At 41.2% G+C, this 25108-nt stretch overlaps 3 protein-coding genes across 4 annotated transcripts in view; 1 reads left to right on the forward strand and 2 right to left on the reverse strand.

Annotated features, from left to right (window-relative positions):
- Positions 1-1824, reverse strand: part of pkhd1l1.1 (PKHD1 like 1, tandem duplicate 1) — a 45174-nt gene extending 43350 nt beyond the window's left edge. Inside the window, exons 1-2 of the mRNA XM_030741169.1 lie at positions 1773-1824; positions 1607-1684 (exon numbers count right to left, since the gene is read on the reverse strand). Of these exons, the coding sequence (XP_030597029.1) occupies positions 1607-1684; positions 1773-1824 (130 nt within the window). The remainder of the gene's footprint in view (positions 1-1606; positions 1685-1772) is intronic.
- Positions 1825-3402: 1578 nt separating this feature from the next.
- Positions 3403-6892, reverse strand: LOC115788597 (transcription and mRNA export factor ENY2-2). Of its 2 annotated transcripts, none has more exons than XM_030741699.1 (5): positions 6841-6889; positions 6661-6735; positions 6501-6571; positions 6313-6387; positions 3403-3666 (listed from the first exon to the last, which is right to left on the reverse strand). In XM_030741699.1, exons 2-5 carry the CDS (start codon positions 6726-6728, stop codon positions 3590-3592), a joined length of 291 nt encoding a protein of 96 aa, XP_030597559.1. In that variant the 5' UTR covers positions 6729-6735; positions 6841-6889; the 3' UTR covers positions 3403-3589. The 2 variants fall into 2 exon arrangements, with proteins under 2 accessions (XP_030597559.1, XP_030597560.1); XM_030741700.1 differs by having other exon boundaries at positions 3590-3666; positions 6847-6892.
- Positions 6893-7127: 235 nt separating this feature from the next.
- nudcd1 (NudC domain containing 1) overlaps positions 7128-25108 on the forward strand; it is a 42543-nt gene continuing 24562 nt past the window's right edge. Inside the window, exons 1-5 of the mRNA XM_030741687.1 lie at positions 7128-7347; positions 8908-9062; positions 12179-12364; positions 15874-16057; positions 18002-18190. Coding sequence (XP_030597547.1) covers positions 7233-7347; positions 8908-9062; positions 12179-12364; positions 15874-16057; positions 18002-18190 — 829 coding nt within the window. The 5' untranslated portion in view covers positions 7128-7232. The remainder of the gene's footprint in view (positions 7348-8907; positions 9063-12178; positions 12365-15873; positions 16058-18001; positions 18191-25108) is intronic.

The raw sequence follows: 25108 nt of genomic DNA on the forward strand, positions 1-25108 counted from the left end.
TTCAATGTTCAAAGAGGTGTTTGGCACTATTGGACCATGTGTTCTTAGGATAATTAACAATTCTTTAACTTCTGGCTGCGTCCCATCGTATTTTAAACAGTCTGTTATTCACCCTCTTTTAAAAAAGCCCAACGCTGACCCGTCTCTCCCTCAGAAATTTAGGCCAATATCAAAACTGCCTTTTATCTCAAAAATTTTAGAAAATGTAACAGCCAAAAATTTAGGAGAAGTTTTAGCTGTTCATAATATTTTAGATAAATTTCAGTCTGGTTTTCGCCAAATGCACTCTACTTAAACTGCTCTCCTTAAAGTCTCAAATGATATATTAATGCGTAGAGATGCAGGTGAATATTCAGTCCTTGTTCTCTGCTGCTTTTGATACCATTGACCATGGTATCTTAATTCAGAGACTTAGAACTTGTGCAGGCATCTCTGGGTTGGCTCTTGACTGGTTCTCACCTTATCTTTCTCAGAGGAGCATTTTAATTGCATTCTCTAATTTTATGTCCTCCTCTGCTTCCTTGTCCTGTGGTGTGCCCCAAGGCTCTGTTCTGGGACCAACTCCGTTTGCACTGTATATGCTCCCTCTTGGACACATTACGAACAATTTCGAAAACATTTCTTATCATTGCTACACAGATGATATTCAGCTGTACATGTCTTTCAAACCCCACGATGTTGCTAAATTATCTGTTCTTCAAGACTGCATTCACGCTATAAAGAACTGGATGGCAGCAAAATATCTGTTTCTGAATATACAAAAAACTGAAGTTCTGATCTGTGCCCCCAACAACTTTGTACCCATCATAACCCAAAATCTTGGACCTCTCTCATCTTTTGTTTGCCACATGGCAAGAAATCTGGGTATTACTTTTGATCAGGCGTTCACCTTGGAGAAGCATGTTAGTTGTCTTGTGCCAGCTTCTTTTTATGAGCAGCATTGCTCATCTTAAATATATTGTATCTCAAAGCGAAATGGAAATGGTTATACATGCATTTATTTCATCTCGCCTTGACTACTGTAATTCACTACTCCTCTGTCTGAACAAGTCATCTCAGGATCGCCTTCAAATGGTCCAAAATGCTGCTGCGAGGCTTCTCACCAGCTCTCCTAAAAGGTCCCATGTAACACCGATTTTGGCTTCCTTACACTGGCTCCCAATAAGGTTCAGGATTCATTTTAAGGTTCTGGTGATCACTTTCAGAGCTCTTCACGGTCAGATGTCCTCATATATCAGCGAGCTACTACAACCTTACCAACCGTCCCCATCCCTGAGATCTGCTAATCAGTGCTTGTTGGCTGTGCCTAAATCAAGGTCAAGGACAAAGGGTGACTGTGCTTTTGAGGTTGTGGCCCCTAAGTTGTGGAATTCACTCCCACTGGATTTAAGATCTGTGGACTCTGTTGACATTTTTAAAAGGAACTTAAAGACCCACATGTGCAGGTTGGCTTTTATTTAATTCCACTATTCCATTTTAAATGTGTAATTTTATTATGTTTTGTAAAGCACTTTGTGATCTTTGTTCTTGTAAAGCGCTCTAGAAACAAACTTTACTTACTTACTTACTAAACATCATTTAAGCTTCAGCATCACTGATCTCCTACCTGCTCCTTGAATAGTGAGTCGTGTGGCTCCGTTGGCGCTTCCGATGCGCGGAGACACGTTGGTGACGCGCTGAGCGTCTGTAAAATGTATTTAAAGCAACATGAGAGATTTTTTTTCTGTCTCCCTTAACGGAGAATTTAAAAATGGGTTTAGAACAAAACTTACTGCAGCAACCAAGGAGGAGAAGGAGAACCGCCACCTTCCACTTGACCTCCATCCTGGAGAGCTCCCGGATTACCAGGCCAATTATGAATCACGTGACACAAAGGTACTATTAAAAAAAGTTTCTGATTTTATGGAAAAAATATGGACAAAAATAAAATGTCTTATGGAAAAGTTATAGTAAGGTAAGACACAAACAACCAGTTGATCATTGCTGAATCACAGCCATAAACATACTAAAATATGCAATTATTATAATAAATATTAGGAAAATGTGAACAGAACCCACCTGTTGTCTGTTTGAAAACGCCGTTTACCTGTTGACTGAAGACTGTCTGCACTCAGAGACCCGAACCACCGTTTTATAACGTGCTCAGTCCCACCGCTCACCTAAAAGTGGGCGGAGACTGGGAGAAGGTTTTTCAGGTGTGTAAATGTAAAAATAGAAGCAAAACTGAGCCAAAAAACCAAAACAAAACAAAAAACAAAACTGCGACAACAAACAGCTCCGTGAACACGCAATCATGCACAGATGAAAATGAGGAGGAAGAAGTGGAGTTATAAAAAGCTCAGATTTGCATTTTTTTTTATATGTTTTGCATCTCAGAGTCTCTCAGTGAATATTACCGTTGTCTATTTTTTTCTTGGCTGTTGCATTTTATTAAAGTGTGTTTATTATCTACACGCAGTGTGCTCTTTTAGGGGTTGACATTAAAGTAGTCTTTGTGTTATTGTGTCCATACCTCATTTATAAAACACATCTTACAGTATATCAGCACTATCACTGTTAGTGTGTTTGAAAACTGTCTATAATCATCACTATGATAAATCAAATCTGATGCTTGCAGTCTTCTGCTAATTAAAGAAAACAAAAACAGTTAAAACCGTCAGATTGTTATAAAGTGTAAAAGTGGCAAACAGGTGGGTGCTTCATTTTTCTATTTCCTACAGATAAAAACTCCAAAAATTCATTCAAAGATTGCTTGATTAAAAACACCAAACATGGACATTTCCTTGTGCGATATGACTCAAATGATCCAAATGCCCTCAGTGACATTCACAGCTGACACCAAACCGCTGTCAACCTTCACAAGTGCGACATCAGAGAAATATTTCAGCGTGATAGTGATCCAAAACACATTTTTTAAAAAATCACGGGAGTGTTTCAAGTAGAAAAAAAAAAAGACAGCTATGATCTCTTCAAGTACTTCGCCTGACTTGAATCAAATAAAACACCTTTTATGTATTTAAAGGAGAAATGTAAAACAATAAGCAGCTAAAAATGTGTTTGAAGGCCGACATGACGTCAGCCGCTTTTCACGCCTGGAAGGACTCTGGCTTTGTTTGGAGGACTAAAAGATTTAAATCTCAGCAGTAAAATGCAGCCTGACTTTGGCTGCACCGCGATCTGATTTATTTCTAATGCAGGAAATCTGAACTGAACTTGTAGCTGAAACATATAAATGATATAAGATAAACTGTTACCATTTTTCATAACACTTTCACTTACAAGACATATACATAAAATGTATTAATACCTACAGTGCCCCACAGCGCGGTCCGAGGGTGAGACATTTGGCATAATGACTTATTTTTAGCACATCTCTGTCTGCGACTACACAAATCACAACAATGACCAAAATAGGCATGACTTTATTTTTCTTCTCCAAAACTGCAGCATAACAAACTCAAATCAATATGAAAACACACAATAAAAAATAAAATTAACACTAAAATGAACACAATAAACATCAGTTTGGATTTCAATCGTAGATCAACAGCGAGTTTAAAAAAAAAAGAAAAAGAGGGAATCGTGTCGTTCACAAGGTTGCATGTTGAGCTAGAAAAGCTCGGATTCTCTGGAGGAGCTCCTTCTTCACGCTGTCGGGTACGAGCCCTGCAGCAGAGACAAAAAAAGATGAAGTGTCAGGAACCTGCAGACTGATGCGACACCGCAGTTCGATTATCTGTAGTTATGATGTCACGTGTTTCTAACATTTTTTTCTCTGCATCTTATACGTCGACATTTAATGAGTAAAATCTCTTCTGTTCTCCATTTCCTCACATAATAACATGATGCAGGCAAAGCTAAAAGTTAGTGAGAGGAGACGATGTTTCAAAGCTGTGAACTCTGCAGGATTCTGATGGATGAAACTATAAAAGTCTTCATGTTTTTGATGGCAGCACCTTTTAAATTCTAAGGTTGTGCTGAGCCTGTTTCACTGCTCTTTGTGTTATTTTTACAGACAGTCTACATTCAGTTAGAGCTGTACAACAGTTACACACCACCACTGTATGCCTCCCTGCTGGTTTAGAATGACACAAATGATCTTCCTCTGCACTGAGGACAGTCATGTTGTACTTTATTTTTATTTTTTTGCTGGACGGGTGGTGTTACTCTGTTTTTCTCTAAAATACCCCAAATAATAATTTTAATTTTGGTAGGTGATTTTAATTTAGTGCAACATGTTACTGGCCCCACCCTGGATCTGGTTTTTACTCAGTTTATCTATAAACTCACTGCACACGTCTGACCTTCAGTCTGATCGCAGATGTATCATTTCCGAGGCAGCCGGTGTTTCCTCCCCAGAAGAAAACTTCAGTCTGGCGTCTTTAATGAGCGCTCGGCAGCTCGATTTTCAGCTCTAATTTCCAACGCGAATGCATCAACAACTAATTTTTCAGGTATCAGTGACTCCGTGTATTGCTTTAAAAGTATTTGCTCATCAGTTCTTCCCCTTGGATCAGTGCTCACGTGTGTCACCACAGCAGAGCGCGCAGACAAGCTGAACGCAGGTGGAATCAACTGTTGAATGAGCCAATCACACTGGAAAAGACAAGACTGCTTCTAATTCCTCCTTAAAAGCTCAGCAGAGCAGGACCCGAAATTCTTCTGGCCATTACATTACAGTATTGTGCAAAAGTCTTGAGCCACCCCTCATTTCTTTACATTTTGTTGTGGAAATAGGACATGGGTGCAGTGATTTATTGAAACATGCAAACATACATGGAAATACAGGAAAAAAAACAGAGTTTCTACAATCCTAACGAGCTTGGAAATATTTGGTAAGACCACCTTTATTCTTCTGCACAGCCTGAACTCTCTGAGGCAGCTCTCTGTCATTTCTTTAATCAGTCTGCAGGAACAGTTCTCCAGGCTTCCTGAAGGACATTCAAAGCTCTTCATTGGCTGTTGGCTAGAGTACTGACAGGGACTAGAAAGAGAGAGCAGATTTCTCCCATATTGGCTTCTCTTCATTGGCTCCCTGTTAAATCTAGAATAGAATTTAAAATCCTTCTCCTCACCTACAAGGTCTTGAATAATCAGGCCCCATCTTATCTCAAAGACCTCATAGTACCATAACACCCCAACAGAGCACTTCGCTCTCAGTCTGCTGGCTTACTTGTGGTTCCTAGGATACTTAGGAGTAGAATGGGAGGCAGAGCCTTCAGCTTTCAGGCCCCTCTTCTGTGGAACCAGCTCCAGCTTGGAGGAGACAGACACCCTCTCTATTTTTAAGATTACGCTTAAAACTTTCCTTTATGATCAAGCTTATAGTTAGGGCTGGATCAGGTGACCCTGAACCCTCCCTTAGTTATGCTATGATTTAAACCAAAAATTTAAAATTAGATTCATCACTCCACTGCTACTGACTTTCAGTCCAGTTGTTGTGTAATGTGGCATACCAAGTTACCTCAGCCTTTTCTCCCCATTCCCCTTAAGAATGGCTTCTTCACCACTGAGACCATTTTTGATGAGGACTCAGTGAACAGCAGATGGATCAACTGAAGGGGCAGATGCATCTCTCGGGTCCTGAGTCAGCTCTTTGCTGGATTTTTTTCCCCCCATTTCTTAAGGACATGATTTTCAGATATTGTTCATCTGCTGTAGATAGTTTTTAGGCAGGTCACTTCTTCTTTTGTCCTCCAGTTGTCCAGTTTAAATAATGTTCTGCACACCATGTTGAGATAAATTTTGGCTAATAGCTCTTTGGTAATCTGCTGTGTTGGTGAAAAAATACTACTTCATGCCTGTGAAACTTTGATTTTTCTTGGCATTTCATAGATTCAGCAAAAGAAATGGGAACAAAGTATGCAGTTTTATCAAAAGCTGCTAGTAACAAAGTGTCTAAAGACACAATTTAAAATTGGTTTTTTGCTAAGTTGTCCGTTACGTGTAGACACAACACTGGATCATCCCTTGACTCCTTGGACACAAAATTGAAAGAAATGAGGGGTGATTGAAGACTTTATATCATGAAAAGTTGAAATTGTAACAGATTTAGTCAATACGTAGTGCTGACCAACAAAATTAGCAGTTTGTTAGTTTGCATGTACATGTTTGCATGTCAAATTCCCGGCCTGAATTATTGCGTTGGTGCCTGGAGACGGGATAAAGATGCTGTGCAGTGTTTGTTTTCTCTGTGCTAAATAAATAAACTGACTGGACTCTTACATCTGAGCCAACCAAGCACATGAGTATGGTTATCCCTTCTAAGCTTCATCCTCCCCCTGCTGTTGTGTTTGAACATCTGTATCCTACCTCTGCCTTTTGGTGTGACCTCTGTAACCAGGTCCTCCACTGTAACATGCTCCAGGCCCTTTTCTCTGATCACATCTGGATCACACGGGAAGAAATAATTTTAGTGACTTCAGCTTGCATAGCACCACAACACACACACACACACACACACACACACACACACACACACACACACACACACTAAATACCTTTGCAGTGTGCTTTCAGCTGATCCTTCCACCCACACTCCACCAGCTTCGCCCTGAGCAACTCTTTCAACCTGCGGCCAAATATTTAATTCGCATCATGTGAATTCACCTGGACAGCTGAAAAGCCACAATCACCAAATCACTGCAGGGAATGACTTACCGCTCCCGTTCCCCCATCTCTATCAGCTTCTGGTTTATTGCAGCCCTCATTTGGGAGTCTTTGCTCATGATCCGCCTGAAACCAAACACACACACAGCGACAATGTCAGTTTGGACGCAAGAGTATAAAAAAAACATATATTAATATGTTTAATTTAGCTCCCTATCAGGTAGCCGCTACCTTTACCGAGAAGGATCAGCTGGGGAACACACGGTCCCCTTATACAAAGGCACCGTCTAAAAACGTTTAACGCTTAAAGGGTTCCGCTTCCGGAGCGGCTAATCTTTCAACAACAACCCGAATAACCAATAAAAGTCAAATTAGTGTTCAAAATTCTGGTCTTCAACTAGTTTTGGCACTAAATTAAAAACACTTACTTATAAGCATTTAAAGAGAAATGAACCAATGACTCAATTTCCCATGAGCACCTTGGGAGGCTTTGTCCGCTGTAAAATGTGTCCGTGTGAGAAAACCAATGACGAAAACACAGGAAGCGTGTATCACGCTGGCTTCACCTCCTCCTCCTCCTCTTGCTGCACAGGCTGGCATCAAGTTGTGAAGAAGCCAAAGACATGACCGCGTCTAATTACTCCCTGAAGGTCAACAGAGACCTGTTGGACCCAAACTTTGAGAGTTACAGGTTATCCTTGGACGCCATACCGACGTACAACGTTGAGCTGGATGCTGGTGAGAGAAACTTAATGCAGTGCAGTTAGCAAGTGTGCTAGCCTAGCCCTGATGAAGCTCCAGTATAACTTCTGTCTCTCCTAACAGCAAACAGGAGTAGCGAGCTAAGTTATTTGAAATGATCAGAAACATTTTACTGGCTGACAGTACGTGAAGACACCAGGTGTTGATGCTAAACAGCATTTAAGCTGCTCTAACTGCAACCCTGTGGTTCAGAATGAGGTATGAGGTCCCCCACTGCAACCTGACGAGCTTTCACACGGTCAGCAAGAAAATGACCTGAACACCTGTGTAATTTAAATCACTGCAGATTATAACACTGAACTTACTAATTATTACAGTTTACATAACTAATATATACTGTCAGGACGAGGATAGCAATTATAAAATAATTTAAAAACAAGGGAGGTCGCAAGACTTACTTTATTTAAAAGATTATCCAGTCAGTATTGTAATCTCACGTTTTTAGTGGTTCTTAACTTCAGCCTGAGCAATACTAAATTTCTGGGGCCAATACAGATATGTATTTTAGTGATTTAAAAAAATCTGATAAGGGATGGAGATGGAGCACCAGCTCCAAATTGTGCATAATTATATGCATCAAAGCTTGCCAGTTCCTTTTTTTTTATCCAGGCTGCAAAACTCAGGCTAGCGGCGCTCACCTGAGTTGCATCTTTCATCATCTTTTCTGCTCTGTTAGTATAAAGTATTTATTTAGAAGCAGAATCAATTATAACATTGGCTTTAATAAAATCTTGCCATTATCCACCCTAGCATCTGCTGCATGTACTGCTGAGAGGATTGTAAACCATGGCCCCTCAGCCACCCTGATGAATCGCACTATTTTCTCCTGAAGATAAGTTTACTGATTTATCTGTGAGAGTTTGAGCTGATGGCTGAGCTCTACACTTATCTTGTCCAAGTGCCAAAGCCAGTGTCAAAAAAGGTGCAAAGAGCTAAATGTAATGAGATACTTAAACATAAACTGTGCACAGACGTCCGCCAAGTTTCCATCCTTTTTAGTCACAATGCAGATGCAGGCGTGCATGTAACAAGGTGATTACTGGGCTTTAAAAAGACACCATGATACTTTAATTAGGGGGAATATTCTGGGAAATGTCTGTCAAAAATAGTAGATGTAAAAATGGTTTGGTGCAGTTTTGTGTCACCAAATCATGCCGTAGTTCATCTTAGGGCAAAATCATCCAGTATTATGAGGAGAAATGCAACAGTTCCCACAAAGCAGGGCTTAGGAAAGCAGGGGAATGAATATGGAGTGTTGGCTGTCTGCTTTCACTGGTTGATGTGAGAGAGTAACAGAGAGATTCCTGCAGGAAAAACACAAACTACAAACAAATGAGATTCCCAAAATAATATCAGACATATCGCAGTATTCACGTAGATGAAATATAGACCATCTCCTCAAAAAAAAAAATAAAAAAAAAAAATAACAGGAGTTACTTGGTATGACTCTCAAGTACTTAGAAAATGTAATTATTGTCTTGTGCCTTCTGATTGTTCTGCAATAATTAATCCTTTTCTTTTTCATATCTGCTGCAGCTGTGGAGGAGGTGAAGCTGAAGGATACGCAGTACACCCTGGAACATATGCGTGCTTTTGGCATGTACAATTACCTGCACTTAGACCCCTGGTATGAGGACAGTGTTTATTTTGTAGACTGCAAAGGACGGGTTCTTAATCTCACCGTCACTCTGGTGAGTTTTTAAATCCTCTAGTTGTTTTTGGAAGTTCATTTATATTCCTTTGCATATTTATTATTATTGTCCCTCAGTCATGTGGGTGTACATTAGTGTCATTAATATGTTCTCTAATTCTGAATAACATCCATCCATCCGTCCGTCATTTTCTTCCACTTATCTGGGGCTGGGTCGTGGGGGCAGCAGCCTAAGGAGAGAAGTCCAGACTTTTCTCTCCGCAGCCACCTCCACCAGCTCATCCAGAGGGACCCCAAGGCGTTCCCAGGCCAGCCGAGAGATATAATCTCTCCATCATGTCCTGGGTCTGCCCTGGGGCCTCCTCTCAGTAGGACATGGCTGGAACACCTCACCCAAGAGGCGCCCAGGAGGCATGCCCGACCCACCTCAACTGGCTCCTTTCAATGTGGAGGAGCAGCGGCTCTACTCTGAGCCCCTCCCGAACGGCTGCACTCCTCACCCTATCCCTAAGGGAGGGGCCAGCCACCCTTTGGAGGAAGCTCATTTCTGCTGCTTGTATTCGTGATCTCATTCTTTCAGTCACTACCCAAAACTCATGACCATAGATGAGGGTAGCTTGACCTCTTCGCTTTCACGCCCAGCTCCCTCTTCAACACAACAGACCGGTGCAGCGTCCGCATCACTGCAGATGCAGCCCTGATCCGTCTGTCGATCTCCCGCTCCCTTCTCCCCTCACTCGTGAGCAAGACCCAGAGATACTTGAACTCCTCCACCTGGGGCAGCAGCTCATCCCTGAGCTGGAGTGGGCACTCCACCCTGATTAACAGTGAGCTAATAAAAGCTGCAGGTTAGATTTTTCAGGGGTAGTGATTGAGGTCATTCTTCTTTTACATCTCCCAACCAATCCAGTGCTGCCAAAATCATAATCACTGCACTAAAGTGTTTTGCAGCGGGAAAAATGCACGTTGGGACTGTTCAGCCTTCATCAGCGGAGCAATCACGCCGATCGCTTTCACAGCCTCATACTGTGAAGCACTTCCTTTATTTTCCCATCTTATAGCTTTCTGGGACATAATGATCCTCCCCGTTACAGCTGTAATTGATACACGCTTAATAAGTTTTCTTGTTATGATTTAGATCAAGTACTGAATGTACCATTATGGTAAATAGATGCAACCTGAAATCTAACTCTCACCATGTGATTGTACCTAATGCACAGGTCAGTCTGTGGCTTCCACATTACCCAGCAGATAAATTTGAAGCCACGATCCAGAGTATGATTTACTCAATCGTTTCTTTTTTTCTATCAAGCAGTCACATATTTTGGGAGAACTCGTACCTTCCACACCTCCTCACTGAGAATGTTCTTAAATTACTTTTAAACTGGGAGCCTTTGCTGATGTTTTTAGGCAAAGTTGGGACCTCTGAGATTATATTTGTGATTGGGGGGCTGATGTTGTGGCACTTAATTCATTGGAGGCTTTCAATGCACCTGATGTGCCAGTAGGTGGCGACCAATCACTTGAGCATCAGCAGGTTGTGGTAAGAGAAAGGTTTTCCGTAAAACACAGGAGTTTTTAAAGTTCAGTTTAATAATATAATGTTAATATGGCTTATTATAATTTCTAACCTTTGCGTTTGCTTGGTCAGGATGCTAAATCTGTGACTATCAGAGAGAGCAGGAGTCTCAGTATTTAGGGTAAAACACAACTTTCTGTGCAGTCTTTTGTCTGCTGTGTGAGTCACCAGAGCAGATGAAGTTTGGATGAGCCCTTGTATGTTTCTAGTTAATCACAGGAGTGATTATATAATTGACTCGAGGTTCTGATTGGTATTGTTACCCCATACCAAGATGTTGAGATGAGGAGCAGAATGGTTCTCATGACCTTTTCAATCGAGCCTTCTTTTATGTCTTAGTCATCGTTGACCATAATTAGAAATAATTGGCGCCTCATTGGCGTTTTTTTTTCTTTGATGATCATCACACTATAATCCTGCGAGACAGTGTTTCTGGCTTTCAGTGGCACCATTAAATGAAATTTATGGAAAAGTTGCTCAAATTCTAATTACAATGATCACATGATAATTATCATCCTCCAGCCTTTTGTGCTCGGGCGCTCGGCACATTGTACATGTTCGCTTCATCCTCCGTTTCAGGGCGTTAATAGCACGGATGCTGGAAAGCGAAATCAAAGGTGCATCGTACATTAGGCAGCGATATAATGTGTCGTGTCACGCTCCATGGCAACAACGGGGCAGCTTCTCCACAGTCCTTTAGAAAAACCGTTTCTTCACGCAATCGGTGATGCTCACTGTGGCATATCTGTCTATTACTAATGAGGCTCTCAGATTGTTGAATCACACGGGTGGCCACATGACAGCTGCTAACTGTATCTGTCTCCGATGGTCACATGTTGTTTTCCCTTATTGACTGTATCATTCTTTAGCTTTTTAACAATCATGGAAAGTCACTTGGACCGTCTGTTTTCACATCAAATGCTAATTTCAAAACTCTTGAATGGAAGCAGCGACTTCTCTGTTCTTCTGCAGTTCAGCTGCTTATTAAACGTCTCTGTTTGAGTCTTTGTGATTCATGACTGCACTGCGTATGGATTGTTTGATTGGTCGTTAGCAGTAGGAATGCGTTCATCACATATTTCACAGTATTCTGCAATTTTTTTCTCGTGCTATTGTTAAACTGAAGTGGTGACAAAATCCATTTTGCCACACTGTTCTCCATCTCTAGCATTGAAACAAGCCATCCATCCATCCATCAATCCATCCATCCATCCATCCATCCATCCATCCATCCATCCAAACAAATTACCTATTTCAGTGGGAGGGCTAGAGTCTGTCCCAGCTGTTATAGGCCAAGGGTGGACTGTGGACAGGTCAACAGCCCATCACAGGGCTACATTTATATCATTGTGGTTAATTTTCAAGCAAGAAATAAAAGATTTGCTCTTTTTTGCTACTTGTGACAGTAAATGTATATGTATTTTTTTTGTGTTAATTGTATAAAGCATGCATTTTTTTGATCATGAAATGAGCACATTGAGATTTTCTCTGCAGATATAAATGAACCCAAATGGCTTAATGCGCTCTGTTTTCATTATGCAGTACTGACTTGTGGGTCTTTTGTGTTCTGAATTCAGGACACCGCCCTGGGGAAGCCGAGAGAGGTCTACCGTATAATCGCCGAGTCCAGCCAGTGTGAGGATCGCCTTTGTGCCTCCCTCAGCCTCACCTCGGCGACCTGGGCAGCTCTGTCCGATGGCATCGGTCGACTGTACCTCCTCCGCACCGGCAAGAGAGGAGACGGCTCCCATATGAAGTGGGAAGTAAGTATAGATGTCGTGTTTACTGCTGTAAGCGATGAAGGTAAAAAGACACAAATTTGCTTTATGGACTTGAATTCAAACCACGCAGCATTGTAATACTGGTGCTGCTTTGTCATCTGCCTTTTTGGCTTAACACCACTATTTATTAGCATTTATGACTGACAGTTGTTATGTTAGTCACTAGCTCTTTTACGTGTTCACAGCTGTCATAAATTAGGTCAAGACTGGGCGAGATTGGAGGTGTTTTGAATGTCCAGATATCTCCGGTGATGTAATTTTGAGTCACTAAATAAATCTGTCGGTGCCACACAAGAGAAACTGCATTAATAGTTAGTCTGAAGATTATTAGGCCTCAAATATGGGGCGTAATTTTAGATGTTCCTAGGCTCTAAGCTAGCTGAGATCCTAGTTGGATAAGTGGTTAAGGAAATTAGCAGGTAGGTGGCACTTCATTCGTTCCTTGAGACACTGCTGGTGACAGTAATAAACTGTATAAAAGAAATGGACATAGCTTCTGGGTCTGAGAAGTGAAGCCAACTCAAAGGGCCTTAAAACTGCATTCTTTCTACTGGCCACAAGGTGGCGACTGCATTTCTTTAAAAGAGGAATACAGTTGTATAGAAGTCTGTGGGAAATATTACACTATGAGTTGCTTCATGTATGACCTCAGTAAACACTTTACTGATGAGTTTATGGTCTCAGTCACTAGTTTTAAGCCATGTTTAATAAACATGATGTTTATTTCAAAGATGATCATCCCCATTAGAGTCCAAAAAGATAAGTCAGAGTATGCTTTAGGACAACCTTACCGGTTAATTGACAAGTCGATGTTGGGGATGTGTGTTATTGGTCGACTGGATGTTCAAATGTTGCTGCCTTTGCTCGTGGGTGCCACAAATACTGGTCGGTTAAACGTGTTATTTTTAGCTTTCTCAGAGGGTTTTCTGTCTTTTAGACTAATCGACCAGTCTAACTTTTTCTCTCATTTAAACGACGTATAAATTAGTCCCCAGGAACATCTTTAGTCAGTGCAGTGATCTTCAGTTTGTCGGTTGTTTGCTTTAGCGATGAAATAAACATATTTGCAGCCTGATACAATGAAAGGTTTTTGTCTCTGTAGCTGATTTCACCTTTAATGACGGCTGAACAAGAGTGAATTTTTATATAATGCACCCATTTAAATTGTATTAAGGTTCACATTAATGATGGTGTGGGCTCTTTTGAGTGCCTTGTGGTTGGAGATACCGGTCCTATTCACTTTGTTTCTGGTCAGTCTTTCTCGCATAGTCCAATGAACCCATCAGTCACAGACAGCGACGGGGAAGTCAGAAAGTATTCAGATCAGGTCACACGCTGTAAGTGTTGGTCTTTTCATTCAGTTTCATGGTGAAATGTCACTTTTTGTGACCGTGGCTGATGACTAAAAGTTTCACATTCAGTAACTAAATAACTCAACAGGTAAAAAGAGCAGCCTCGGGCTCCACGACATTGGGAAAAATTTGAAATGAAAATTAATCTTGTTTGGCCAGAGTGAGATCAAACTGTAATTTAGAGAGTAAATACCAGCTTTATAAAAATGACTCAGCGATACTAATATTATTAAACCTGTTGGAAATATGCTGCGTCTATTGTGAACGTACTCTGTGGCCTCTTAATGGGCTCCACATGCTGCATCTACTGAAAAATAGAGGAAGATTGCATTTTAAAGTGTTAATACACTTTATTTTAAAGTTAAAAGATTTAAATGGGTCAGACTTGATCAAACCGAACAACCAGGTTTCCTTTTTGGAAGCTCCTACCCTATAACTGTGTTCTCGCATTATGAAATGTCTTATTACTCCCCACAGGATATTGTCACGAGAAGCATTTTTAAACCAATATGCAAATTCAATCTTTCAAACCAATTTCTGTGTTTAAAAGCTCGGCCCGGCTTTGGAAATTGGATTGTGGTAGTAAGGAAAGAAGTCTTTGATGAGTCTTTGTGCGCTTTATCCTGTTAACAAGCCTGCAGTTGGGAATGGTTACAAATGAGAGTTCACTCTCTGAGCAGGCACACTTGATGCATTTGTGAAGGCAAAGTTCAAGACTGGAATTTATAATGAAGATTTAAACCCTCAGGACACCAACATCTAATGTTCTGTTTTTAAGTTTCAATACTCACAGATAGCAGCTACACCTCTCGCTCTGCTGTGTGTTTCATAGATGCCAATAATAAACTGCCTCATAAGGCAGATATTTATGCAGTCACATTCAATCTGGGCTTCTCGATCACGTCATCTTCTTCAAGCAGACAGCTGTAGACCCAGATCGAGAAATACTAGTTTGAATTAGCATTTTATTGGAAAACTAAAGAGAAATGTATCCCTCTTCGAGTGTATAATAGACCATTTAAAGCCATTCAGCAACATTTGATGCTTCATTAGAACATCTCTCACAGCTTTATTCATGTGCTTATAGCCATTAATCTGTATAACTATTAGCATTTTATCATTTCCTCCAATTTAAAAGATAACACAATCCAAATCTCTGCTTTGTCTCTCCATTCAGAAGCTATCCCAGTCTTATTTTTGCCTCCTGTAGACCTTTAAACTGTTACATTTTATCTACTGCATTTTAATCTGTCACAAATAATTAACAATTGGCAAGAAGATTTAAATATACATGGCAAATATTCAGACTGTCTGGGATAGTTATTGGTGATGTAAAGCAGAGGAGACAGAGACTTGAGCTGAATAAGAGAATAAATACAGCAGTTGGATTTTTGGGTGAGTTGGTGCAGCTGCATAAATTATTTAAGGTCCCAGTAATGCAGACTGGGTGGCAACCACCAGTTGCTGTAGATTGCCAGCTGTCGCTGGGTGAACTTGGCTGCAAAGAGCGCTGCAGCAGAAACCTTATTGTGATTGTTTTTTTTATTGTGGGTGTTCTTTGGCCCTCCAGATTCTTTTGTAATTCAAACTTACAGAAGACCTCTCTGTCACTGTTAGGGATAACACTTAGAGGTCTGTCTGAGCCCATTTAGCTGGAAAGGCAGTTTGCAGCATGCAGCTGTTTTGGCCTTATGTTGATTTTTCTGAGTATAGAATACAAACAAAAAACAAATCCAGTGTTAGTGGGCTCCAATATAAATGTTAATGTGCTGCATGAAGCAGCGGTTCTGCCCCTTTTCCCATTATTCATGGCGGCGGACAAGTTGGCTCCCGCCATGGCCGAGGCGACCATCGTCCATCCATCCACAGCTGATAAGAATCACTGCTCCTTCCAGAGCAGGTTTTAGATATGTCTCTGCCCTTGAGACCTGGACTTGAGGATCCCTGTTCTAGAGCATTGGTCAAAAACCTGCACACAGGGGTCTCAAAAAGACTTTGCTCCTTACTTCACACGTTACAATAACTGGATCTGTACATGAGGACGTTTCCATTAAATTTCAGTGCACAGATTATTTTTCCTCACACAGGCAGCGTTATCCTGTTACTCTGCTAAAAATGATCCCGTTCCTGTACCTGCAGCCGCTGTTCAGTGAAGACCTGGGGGAGCCTTTTACCGTCCTCCACAGCGTCTCACATGTCCAGGCTGGTGTTCACAGCATGGAGGTTCTGCTGCTCCGCGTCCAGAAAGACCCACTGGAAACCAAAGGAAGCGGATACTCGGTGTCTCTCGAGTGGATCACAGTCGCCAACGCTGCAGGACAAGGTGGGCGGTGCACCGGCTGATCGAGTTTGGTCATCGAGCACGATAAAACAGGAGTGTCATAAATAATTAGGATTTCAGTTTCCAGCCTGTGATTTAATTAAAATGTACTCATATCCTTTTTTAAAACAGTATTTCAGTAGAAAACTGAAGTCGTTGTTAATTAAACTGTAATAGGATATTAGTCATAGTCTTCCTTTAATGGACTTTAAATGATTCTGTTCCAGATGAGATTAGTGTACTCTGAACGGCAAACATTGGCAAGAAAGATTTTCATTAAAGTTCTTGGCACTGAGAAAGAAGCCGCCGTGACTAATGACTCAAATATTGCAGAGACAAATAAGAGACGCAGCCTTTAGAGGCTTTAAAGATGCATCCCTGTGATAGCCGCTTATTATTTTACTGTTTAACTAAACCTTAGTTTTGGTAATGCTAGTCAGCTGTGCCTGTTCTGGATTAGGGACATGGCCAAAGGCCCCCCCACCCTAAAAAAAAAGCACAGTACAAAGTCATACCCTGAAAATCACCCCAAGCTCCTTCTAAGCTGAATCTTTGGTGCTGTCTTTATTTCTCATTACGTTTTTTGATTTCCCACGGCTGCCCCTCTGACTCCGACTTGGTCCCATCTTTGTCAGTGCAGTCAAAAAATCCTCGAAGTGCACTTCAGCGCAGTTTTCCATTTTTATCAGCCATCAGGGTTCGACTGTAGAGGGGTTTCTAACGTCAGAGTGTCTCAAAGTGAGCAGGGTATCAGTAATACTGCAGATGTTCCAGTGTCCTGGTAGTCATTTGTCTTCTTCCAGTGTGATTCGAGCTGCTTCTGTGTGTGAAATCGACCTCAGCAACAACATTAAAAGTGCCTGCTGTCTTTTATTTAGTGGAGCTCCTTATGGAAAACATGAATCTTGCTTTGAGACGTCATCAAACATATATGTAAAAGAGATGGCTCATTTATGCCTCACTTTGGATGTTTTAGCTTTTCCTCCTCAATTTGAGCTAAAATATAACAGTTCAATAAAAATTCATATAGACAGTATAAAAACTAATTCAGAATAAATTGCTTATGTTACAGAAATATAAAATCAAGAGTCACGTGTTTAAACTGCTACAAACTTCCCACTGTGGCAGATACAGAAATAAGTAAATCTGTAAAAATATACTGATAAAAATACCTCCAGAAGTAAATCCTAAAACACTGAAGTGAGTATATTTTTAATTGTTACTTATTGAGGATCCTGTGTGAGTGTGACCTGAACATGCAGCTCACATTCACAGACACAAGCCTGGAAGCTGCTTTTGTAAATGTGAGCTGCTTCCAGAATCACCGGAGCAGTGAAAAGGTCTCACTGAAGGGCAGCATGCCCAATGATGTTAATGTGGCATCGCCAGGAGCTGCTTTTTCACTTTGCACACACTCATTTCTTTTCCCGTTGGCTCAGAGAGTCGACTGCCTGCTCCTCACAAGGTCTCTCTTTCTGTTCTGCAGATAAACATTTGCAGGTTCCAGCTTTTTGAATCAGTGAAAGATTCGGTCATTAAAACTGGAGATTTGGAGATATTCTAGAATAAAAGATTAAGTTACTGAGTACAAAAACAATGCAGGAAACTGAGAAAAACAGAGAAATGTACATTATGCATAGGATGACATCATCACTGATAAAACAAACCAAAAATAAGGAAAGGAACCATGATGCAGTTGCTTTACATTCCTGTCAGGTTGCAGGCAGATCCGTTATTTTTCCAAAAAGCTAATAACCGGCACACAATACCTACAGAGCGGTAAAACCTCTGCTCTGATAGACGTGTTTCGGGTAAGGACTGCTGGGAGTTCTGTACATGCGGTTCCTCTTGACATGAGACGTGTTTTTTTTCCACTCCTCCTGATCTCTGAGTTTAGAAAAGTTAGTTTGCACAGATGTCACCGTGTCCTTTGGTTTCCACGTGCAGGCCAGGAGAAGAAGTACGAGATGAAGAAGAGGAGGGTCCTCAGGGGGAAGTCGGTGCCTCACTATGCAGCGGTGGAGCCCAAAGGGAAGGGGTTGATGCTGGCGTCGGAGAAGCCGTTCGTTTTTACTCACGTGGACGGCCGTCCTGTGGAACAGCCCGAACCAGAGCCCATGGAGGTGGAGAAGACAGGTGGGTAAGAGGTGAGGCTGGGAGGTCTGCCAGCGAGCAGCATGAAAAATATTTCAGCTTTGGCATTGTTTCAGGATTCCTCTATCTGACAGGGCAGATCTTTGGACCACTGATTCAGATTCAGATTTGACATGTGACATTTTGACTTCACGACTTAACTTGACTTTAACTTTGTGACTGTTGCCATGTTGGTTTTGTGGAGTGTGGCTGCATAAGCAGGTAAAAAAAAGTTATCAGCTAATGCCTGCAAGCTTAATTAGGAATCTGCATTCCTGGACTTTATTGGCACCATGCACAGACACACACACGTTTGCACAGTACTGCGTAACATAACAAATATTATATTAGAGATTTGCTCACTAGAACTGGAGCACAGACAGGTTGTACCTCACAGTAAGCTCTGTCATTTTTCAGATAATTGTATTAAACGTGCAGGTAGCAGCCCAGTTAGCACATACTGATCTATCAAAGCAATCGCCACCCTAATAATGCGTAACTTTGTGTGTTAAAAATTAGGGCTGCAACGATTCCTCGAGTAACTCGAATGATTCAATTATAAAAAAAATCCTCGACACAAGTTTGTTGCTTCAACGCTTCATTTAAACTCTGCAGCGCTCAGGTGTGTCCGTGTAAGGGTGAGTGCTTCACCTGCAGCACCGAGTGTATCGTCGCCGACACGTTTTCTGCACCTGTGTGTGTGTGTGTGTGTGTGTGTGTGTGTGTATATATACAGTTTTGTTTCCAGTCCATTTCCTGAGTATTGAGCTGTCTGATGATTTGAGGGAAGAAACTGTTGCGCAGTCTGACAGTGAGGGCCTGAATAGTTTGGTACCTGTTGCCACATGCAGGACGATGAAGAGTTTGTGTGAGGGGTGTGTGGGGTTGTCCACAATGCTGTTGGTTTTGTGGATGCAGCATGTGTGGAAAATAATTGTGTGTGTGAGGGAGGGAGGAGAGACTCCGATGATCCTCTCAGCTGTAACAGCCGTTACTGTGCACTTTCCATTTTAGTGGTGCAGCTGACAGGCCGTCTGTAAAACGTGGTGAAGCTGGGTGATGGGAGATGGACTTGACCCACCATGGCCTAAGAGTTCATCTGGATGGACTTGCATTTAGAGCCAGCCTCAAGTGGCCATTTAAGGAAGTGCAGGATCTGGTGCATCACTGCAGTGTTGGCTTCAACACAAGCTTTGTTTGTTTAGACTGCAGTAACTTTAGCTAGGTGTACCAAAAACAAACAAACAAACAAACAAAAAACAGCTGAGTGTAATCCCTGTGATCCCTTTTTCCATTTTGTATTTTCATGTGAGCTGTTGCAATAAAAAAAAAAAAAAACAACTTTATCCCATGAAGCTAATCTTTAACTGTACACAATAAGCCCTAATTAATAAAAATAAGCTGTATTCATCTTTTTTGGGGAGTGTTGAGATACAACAAACCCAAATCAGTACTCTAATAATACACACCTGTATTTATATATGTGCATGTAATTATAAGTCTGTTCTTTGCAAAGCTGCAGTAACATTGTTCATTTTAGACCCTGGTGATCTCTGTCAAAAGAATGAGTGCAGACTGCAGACACAGTGTCGCTCCTGCTCCAGACTTTGAGGAAAACACTAAAGGAGAATGTGATGTCTTATTTATAGTGATGCATTTTTATTTTTTTTTACTTTTTGTCTTGTTAAGAACGTTGTCTGAAACTGACCTTAAAGTCTGTGAAGCTGTTAAAACAGTCGCAGAAAGTGAAATAAAAGCTCAGAGCCGCAGTACTGCCTCCCACCGTGAGACACGCGACTCCCACCTTCTCTGTGATTGGACCGCTTCTGGTTAAGATTCGTTACGCGGTTGCTTTTGCTCGTCACGTCAACTTCTGTCGCTCATTACCTTTCAGAGCTGCTGCTGAATGCGCAGACTGGCTTGTTCAGCTGTCGCCATAGAAACAATGAGAGCGGGGTCTCTGTCGGGTCAGCTGATCCGTATCTGTGTACACAGATGTGTTTCCAGGCCATTTGTTCCTGTTGATACTGAGACGCCTTCAGCATATTTTTGCTCTCTTACTCTTTTGGCTAAAATGTCTCTTCAGTTAATTCTGCAGTGTGAGTGATTTTTGGATGTCTTGGCTTCGGCCTGCAGTATATGATACTAGTCATTAATATTTTCATTAGGTAGTTAATGATTTAATTCATAATGCCAAGCTGTCTTCAAACTGCTCAACAGGCTGCATGTTCTCGCTCAAATCATCTCAAACTGGTTTCTTGAATATGACAGTGGCATCCACAGCCAGCAGGTCTGAATCTGAGAGCACCGTTGGGATGTGGTGGAACAGGAGAATCAGTGTTGTGCTATCGTGTCAATATGGACTCTTTGAGGAACGCTTGCAGCACCTTGTTAGATCCGTGCCATGATGAATTAAAGCAGTTCTGAAGGCAAAAGGAGGTCCAACCCAAGGTATACCTAATAAATTGTCCCGTGAGTGTAGAACTTATGCATTTTGAATAATGTGGTTTAAATTCAGTAATCACTGAAGTCTTCTCTTTTACTAAAGCATATTTCATGCAAGACAGCCAATAAAGACACGCTGAATGGTCAGAAGTGTCAAATTAATATTTAGAGTTTTTTGATTGAGCTCAGATACACGCAAGATAAAATTCCACCTTAAAATAGGAAGGTAGGAAGGTTTCCTGTATGTGTTTGAAAGCTTTCTAAAAAGCTCTCTAACATTTTTTGGAATGTGGTGGAAAAGTCAGTCTGGTTTCAGTGAATACAGCAGGATACTTAAGCTTAGCTATGGATGTAGAAAGGCAGGCAGAGGGTACCTGCACTACAGGTGAAAAATGGGGAGAGAGAGGAGGACACTCCCAAAGAGACCAGTGAGATTATGGAACATGTAACATCTGATGAAGAGCTGCAGATGAGAGTGGATGGAAGACTTTATGATAAAGTGTAATGTCAGCCTAACATTTGATCCCTTCCCTTTGACATCACACAGAGCCAAGAGTAGAGAAAACTGTCTGAAACTGTGTGTTTACAGCAGCCTGAAATCTGAGCTTTTGGCTCTCAGGGATTATTTGTACACATGCCGGCCTCATTATGTCAAATTTTGGCCATGTTTAGTATGAGGATCCATCAGTGGAACAGTATATACAACAGAAAATAAGGGATCATATAATAGGCCCACTTTACAGTAAAAAACACTGAACTGAACTGAACATTCATATCCATCTTTTCTTGTTTTTAAACTCAGTTATACTCACAACCTCTAAACAAGGAGACAAACAGCTTCCTTCTCTTTGAAAACATAAAAAAATAACATGACCCGGAGAGGGCGAGGTGTGTGTTGATGGTGCAGAAGCAGAGTAATGGCAGCTTTTCAGGCAATCCTTTTATCAGCACTCTTCCTTTCTATGTTCGAAGAGAGGGGAATGGATTAGATGTCAAGAGAGGAGACATCTTCAAAGAAGCCTGTAAGTGATGAGAAAAGGAGCAGAAAAGATGGAGGTGACTTGGTGCTGCGCTATGGAGACGAGATGTGGATAGTATATAGACTGTTGAGACGGAGAATATGTTCACATGAGTGTGTGGAAACAAAGATTATTCTGATACCAGGATACCAAAACCGTACACTTGAATCATTTATGGCAGCGCATAGCTGCACAAAACTGTATTATTTTAAACTTCTGGCTCAGTTCCAACAGAAATAAACAAAAAACTGAGCTGAGAAGATTCGGAGAATGAAACGGGAGATTTGGCAGGTCTCCTCCCGCCTATTTAGTTTCTTTGTTGATGCAGTTGACAACAAAAGGTGATAACGAACATTTCTTAGTGTCTCATATCGGTGCCAAACACGGAGCAGGTCTGTTGGTTTGATGCCGCATAGCTGGACCAATTTAAGTGGTCCGGCTTTGGCAATAATCAGCGTGTGTTATTTACAGCAATTGTTGTAGATGAGGAGGTTGGTGCAGAGATGTCTGTGCATGCATTACATGATTTAGCTCAGGCTAATCTCTCCCTTCTGTTCTGTTTAAACATCTTTCTAAGAGTTGCTTACATCCAAGCATCTTTAATTTAACTGCTGTGGTAATAAAACACTTGTGTGTACTTGTGTTTCTGAATATTTAGCTAGATAAAAGAATTATGCAGTTCTAATTATCATTTAATTAAGTGTGATCAAAAAGTTCTGGAGAGCCGGTGAAACTCAGGAACCAGATTTAATTTAGTCTGTTCTCACCTCCAAGATCAGAACAGATGTGGTGGACGAGAAGATGATCTTAATTGGGATTACAACAATGCAAAATTACATACATATGCTATACAAGTTAAAGTCTGACAAAAAAAATAGTGAAACTGTTGATACTGACTCTCTGAAGCATTTTATTGTTGTAACTAGATGTCAGGTGCCTCCAAAGACTCAACTGGAAATAAAAGATGAAAAAATGATGTTCCAATTTGCATATTTTCATTTATTTGTTTGTATTTTAATCTACATTTTGTGTAAATATTGGTTAATTTTCTTTCCACTCAAGGATTAATCACATGGTTGAATAAAGTCAGTAATGAATGAAACTCCCAACAATTCATTTGAAACGTGACAAGAGACACCAAGTGCGTGATGCTTGTTTGTTAGCCCAAATTCAAATTATTACGATTGTTTTTTTTTTTAAAGGTAAAATATTTATTATTCCAGGTCACGTTTGTACACAAGAACTGGGGTCTCAAACATTTTACCTGGTAAAATAAAGGTTTAAATGATTAAATATAACTAAAAACTGCAGCATTTCTCTCTGACATGGAGATAAAGTAGATGCACAGAAGAAGGTGGGTAAATGTAACACACAGGTGCATTAGCAGAGGAAAGTAGCTGAATATTATCTGCTTCTAATGACATACCTGTGTAGGTATGGAGATGTCTAGGAGAGGGAAGTGGACCTTTAAACCAGATTGTTTAACACAATCTTGGAGAGTGAGAGGATGCCTGAGGAATGGAGAAGAAGTGATGATGGACAGGTTTACAGGTGAGGTCAGTCAAGAGTCCCCGTGGGCTCTGATGTTTGCAGACGACACTGCGATCTGTAGTGAGAGTAGGGAGCAGGTGGAAGAGAGTCTGGAGAGGTGGTGGTACTCTCTGGAGAGAAGAGGAATGAAAGTCAGTAGAAGCAAGAGAGACTGCATGTGTGTGATTGAGAGGGAGGCAGGCGTAACAGTGAAGATAGAAGAGTAGTAAAGGTGGATGAGTTTAAATACCTGAGGACAACTATCCAACGCTACTGACAGTGCACAAGAGAGGTGAAGAAGAGAGTGCAGGCAGGGTGGAGTGGGTGGAGACGAGTGTCTGGTTGATTTGTGATAGAAGAATAACAGCGAGAGTGAAAGGGAACGTTTCCAAGATGGTGGTGAGAACTGCTGTATGGTTTGGAGATGGTGGAGCTGGAGGTGGCAGAGTTGAAGATTTTAATATTTCTATTGGGAGCGATCAGAATGGACAAGATTAGAAATGAGTACATCAGAGGAACAGCTCAGATTGAGAGGTTTGGAGACAACGTTAGAGAGGCAAGGCTGAGATGGTTTGGACACGTGCAGAGGAGAGACGGTGGATGTACTAGACAAAGGATGCTGAAGATGGAGCTGCTGGGCAGGAGGACCACAGAGAAGATTCATGGATGTAGTGAAGGAGGACCTGCAGAGGGTTGGTGTGACAGAAGTGTGTGCTTTCTATAGGGTGAGATGGAGGAAGATGGTGTGCTGTGGCGACCCTTAATGGAGAAGAAGTTGGGAAAAAAAATGTCAAAAAACAAAGTTTGTGGAAACCAAATCAGCCTTTTGAGGGTTGGAGTCAAGTTCAGAGTGTTGCCTTCATTTCTTCATTTCTTTGAGCAGCATATATAGTAATAATACACATGACATAGCTTTAACTATGCACTAGTAGTAACTCACTGTTTGACACTTCAGTATAGTAGGTGGTTGTATTATTCTAACACTGGTTGCTGCCGGTCATAAAATGCATGAAAGAAGTAGGAGGAGAGAGAGCGGGACTCTACCCGGAAACAGATTACTTTGCCGAGATAGGAAGTTAACCTTAACCTCGTTTGTCGGATCAGAGACAAAATGTACATCAGAATGAAGAAGTCAGACTTTTGACGTATACAATATTTAACATTTTCCCCCAATTTCTAACTGACCTGCAGTGGCTGCCTGTACAATCCAGAAATTAAAGACTTCTCCGGAGGACACTGAAAGCATTTTATCTCTGAACCGGGACCACTCAGCTGCTCTTAAACGTCCCACCGTGTATGCTCAGTACTAGCGGGCTTTTACTGTTTGAGCTCCCATGCTGAGGAGCTGCCCTGTCCATTACTGTCAGCTCAGCTTTGTCTGCACCGCATTCTAAAAAAAACCTTTATAAGAACCCACCTTTATACGCTGCTATTTCTTCCTTCGTCTTTTGCAGCATATTTGCTTTCTGTAAAGCACTTTTGAGCTGGTGTTTTAAAAAGTGCTCTCTGAGTAACAGTGAACAATTTGACAAGGAGTGTGATTTGCTTTTGTTTTGTTCTCATTTTTTATTGATATTTTGCCAAAATACTCATGTGGTGAGAGCCCGATATTATTCCAGGGCCCTAATTTCTCAGTTTTCACAGTAAGTGAAATGAGGTGGACTATGTGAGTGATCAGGCTGCTCTATTTTGCTGCTGTTTAAATACCCGGCCGCTGCATTACAGAAAAGTGGAAACCTTTGACCTGAGGTAACACAGAAAACAGGATAAAAGCTGCAGCCTGAAAGAAAATATTGTGTAAATCTGCTGTCGGCTCAGCAGCAGATGAAAAGGACTTTTTGTTGATGCAAGAAGGACTCAAAGGGACTTTATTTTAGAAATATTTATCAGTGAGCAACCTCCAGCTCAATCTTGAAAACACCATTCA

The sequence above is a fragment of the Archocentrus centrarchus genome, chromosome 11 (genome assembly GCF_007364275.1).
Source record: "Archocentrus centrarchus isolate MPI-CPG fArcCen1 chromosome 11, fArcCen1, whole genome shotgun sequence".
NCBI classification, from domain to species: Eukaryota; Metazoa; Chordata; class Actinopteri; order Cichliformes; family Cichlidae; genus Archocentrus; species Archocentrus centrarchus.

Coding starts and splice junctions, on each gene's coding strand:
- LOC115788597 (XM_030741699.1), bottom strand. CDS start 6,728: ATGAGCAAAGACTCCCAAATGAGGGCTGCAATAAACCAGAAGCTGATA. Junction 6,388..6,500: donor GCTGAAAGCACACTGCAAAG/GTATTTAGTGTG, acceptor CGTGTGATCCAG/ATGTGATCAGAGAAAAGGGC. Junction 3,667..6,312: donor GGTCACACCAAAAGGCAGAG/GTAGGATACAGA, acceptor TCTCTGCTGCAG/GGCTCGTACCCGACAGCGTG.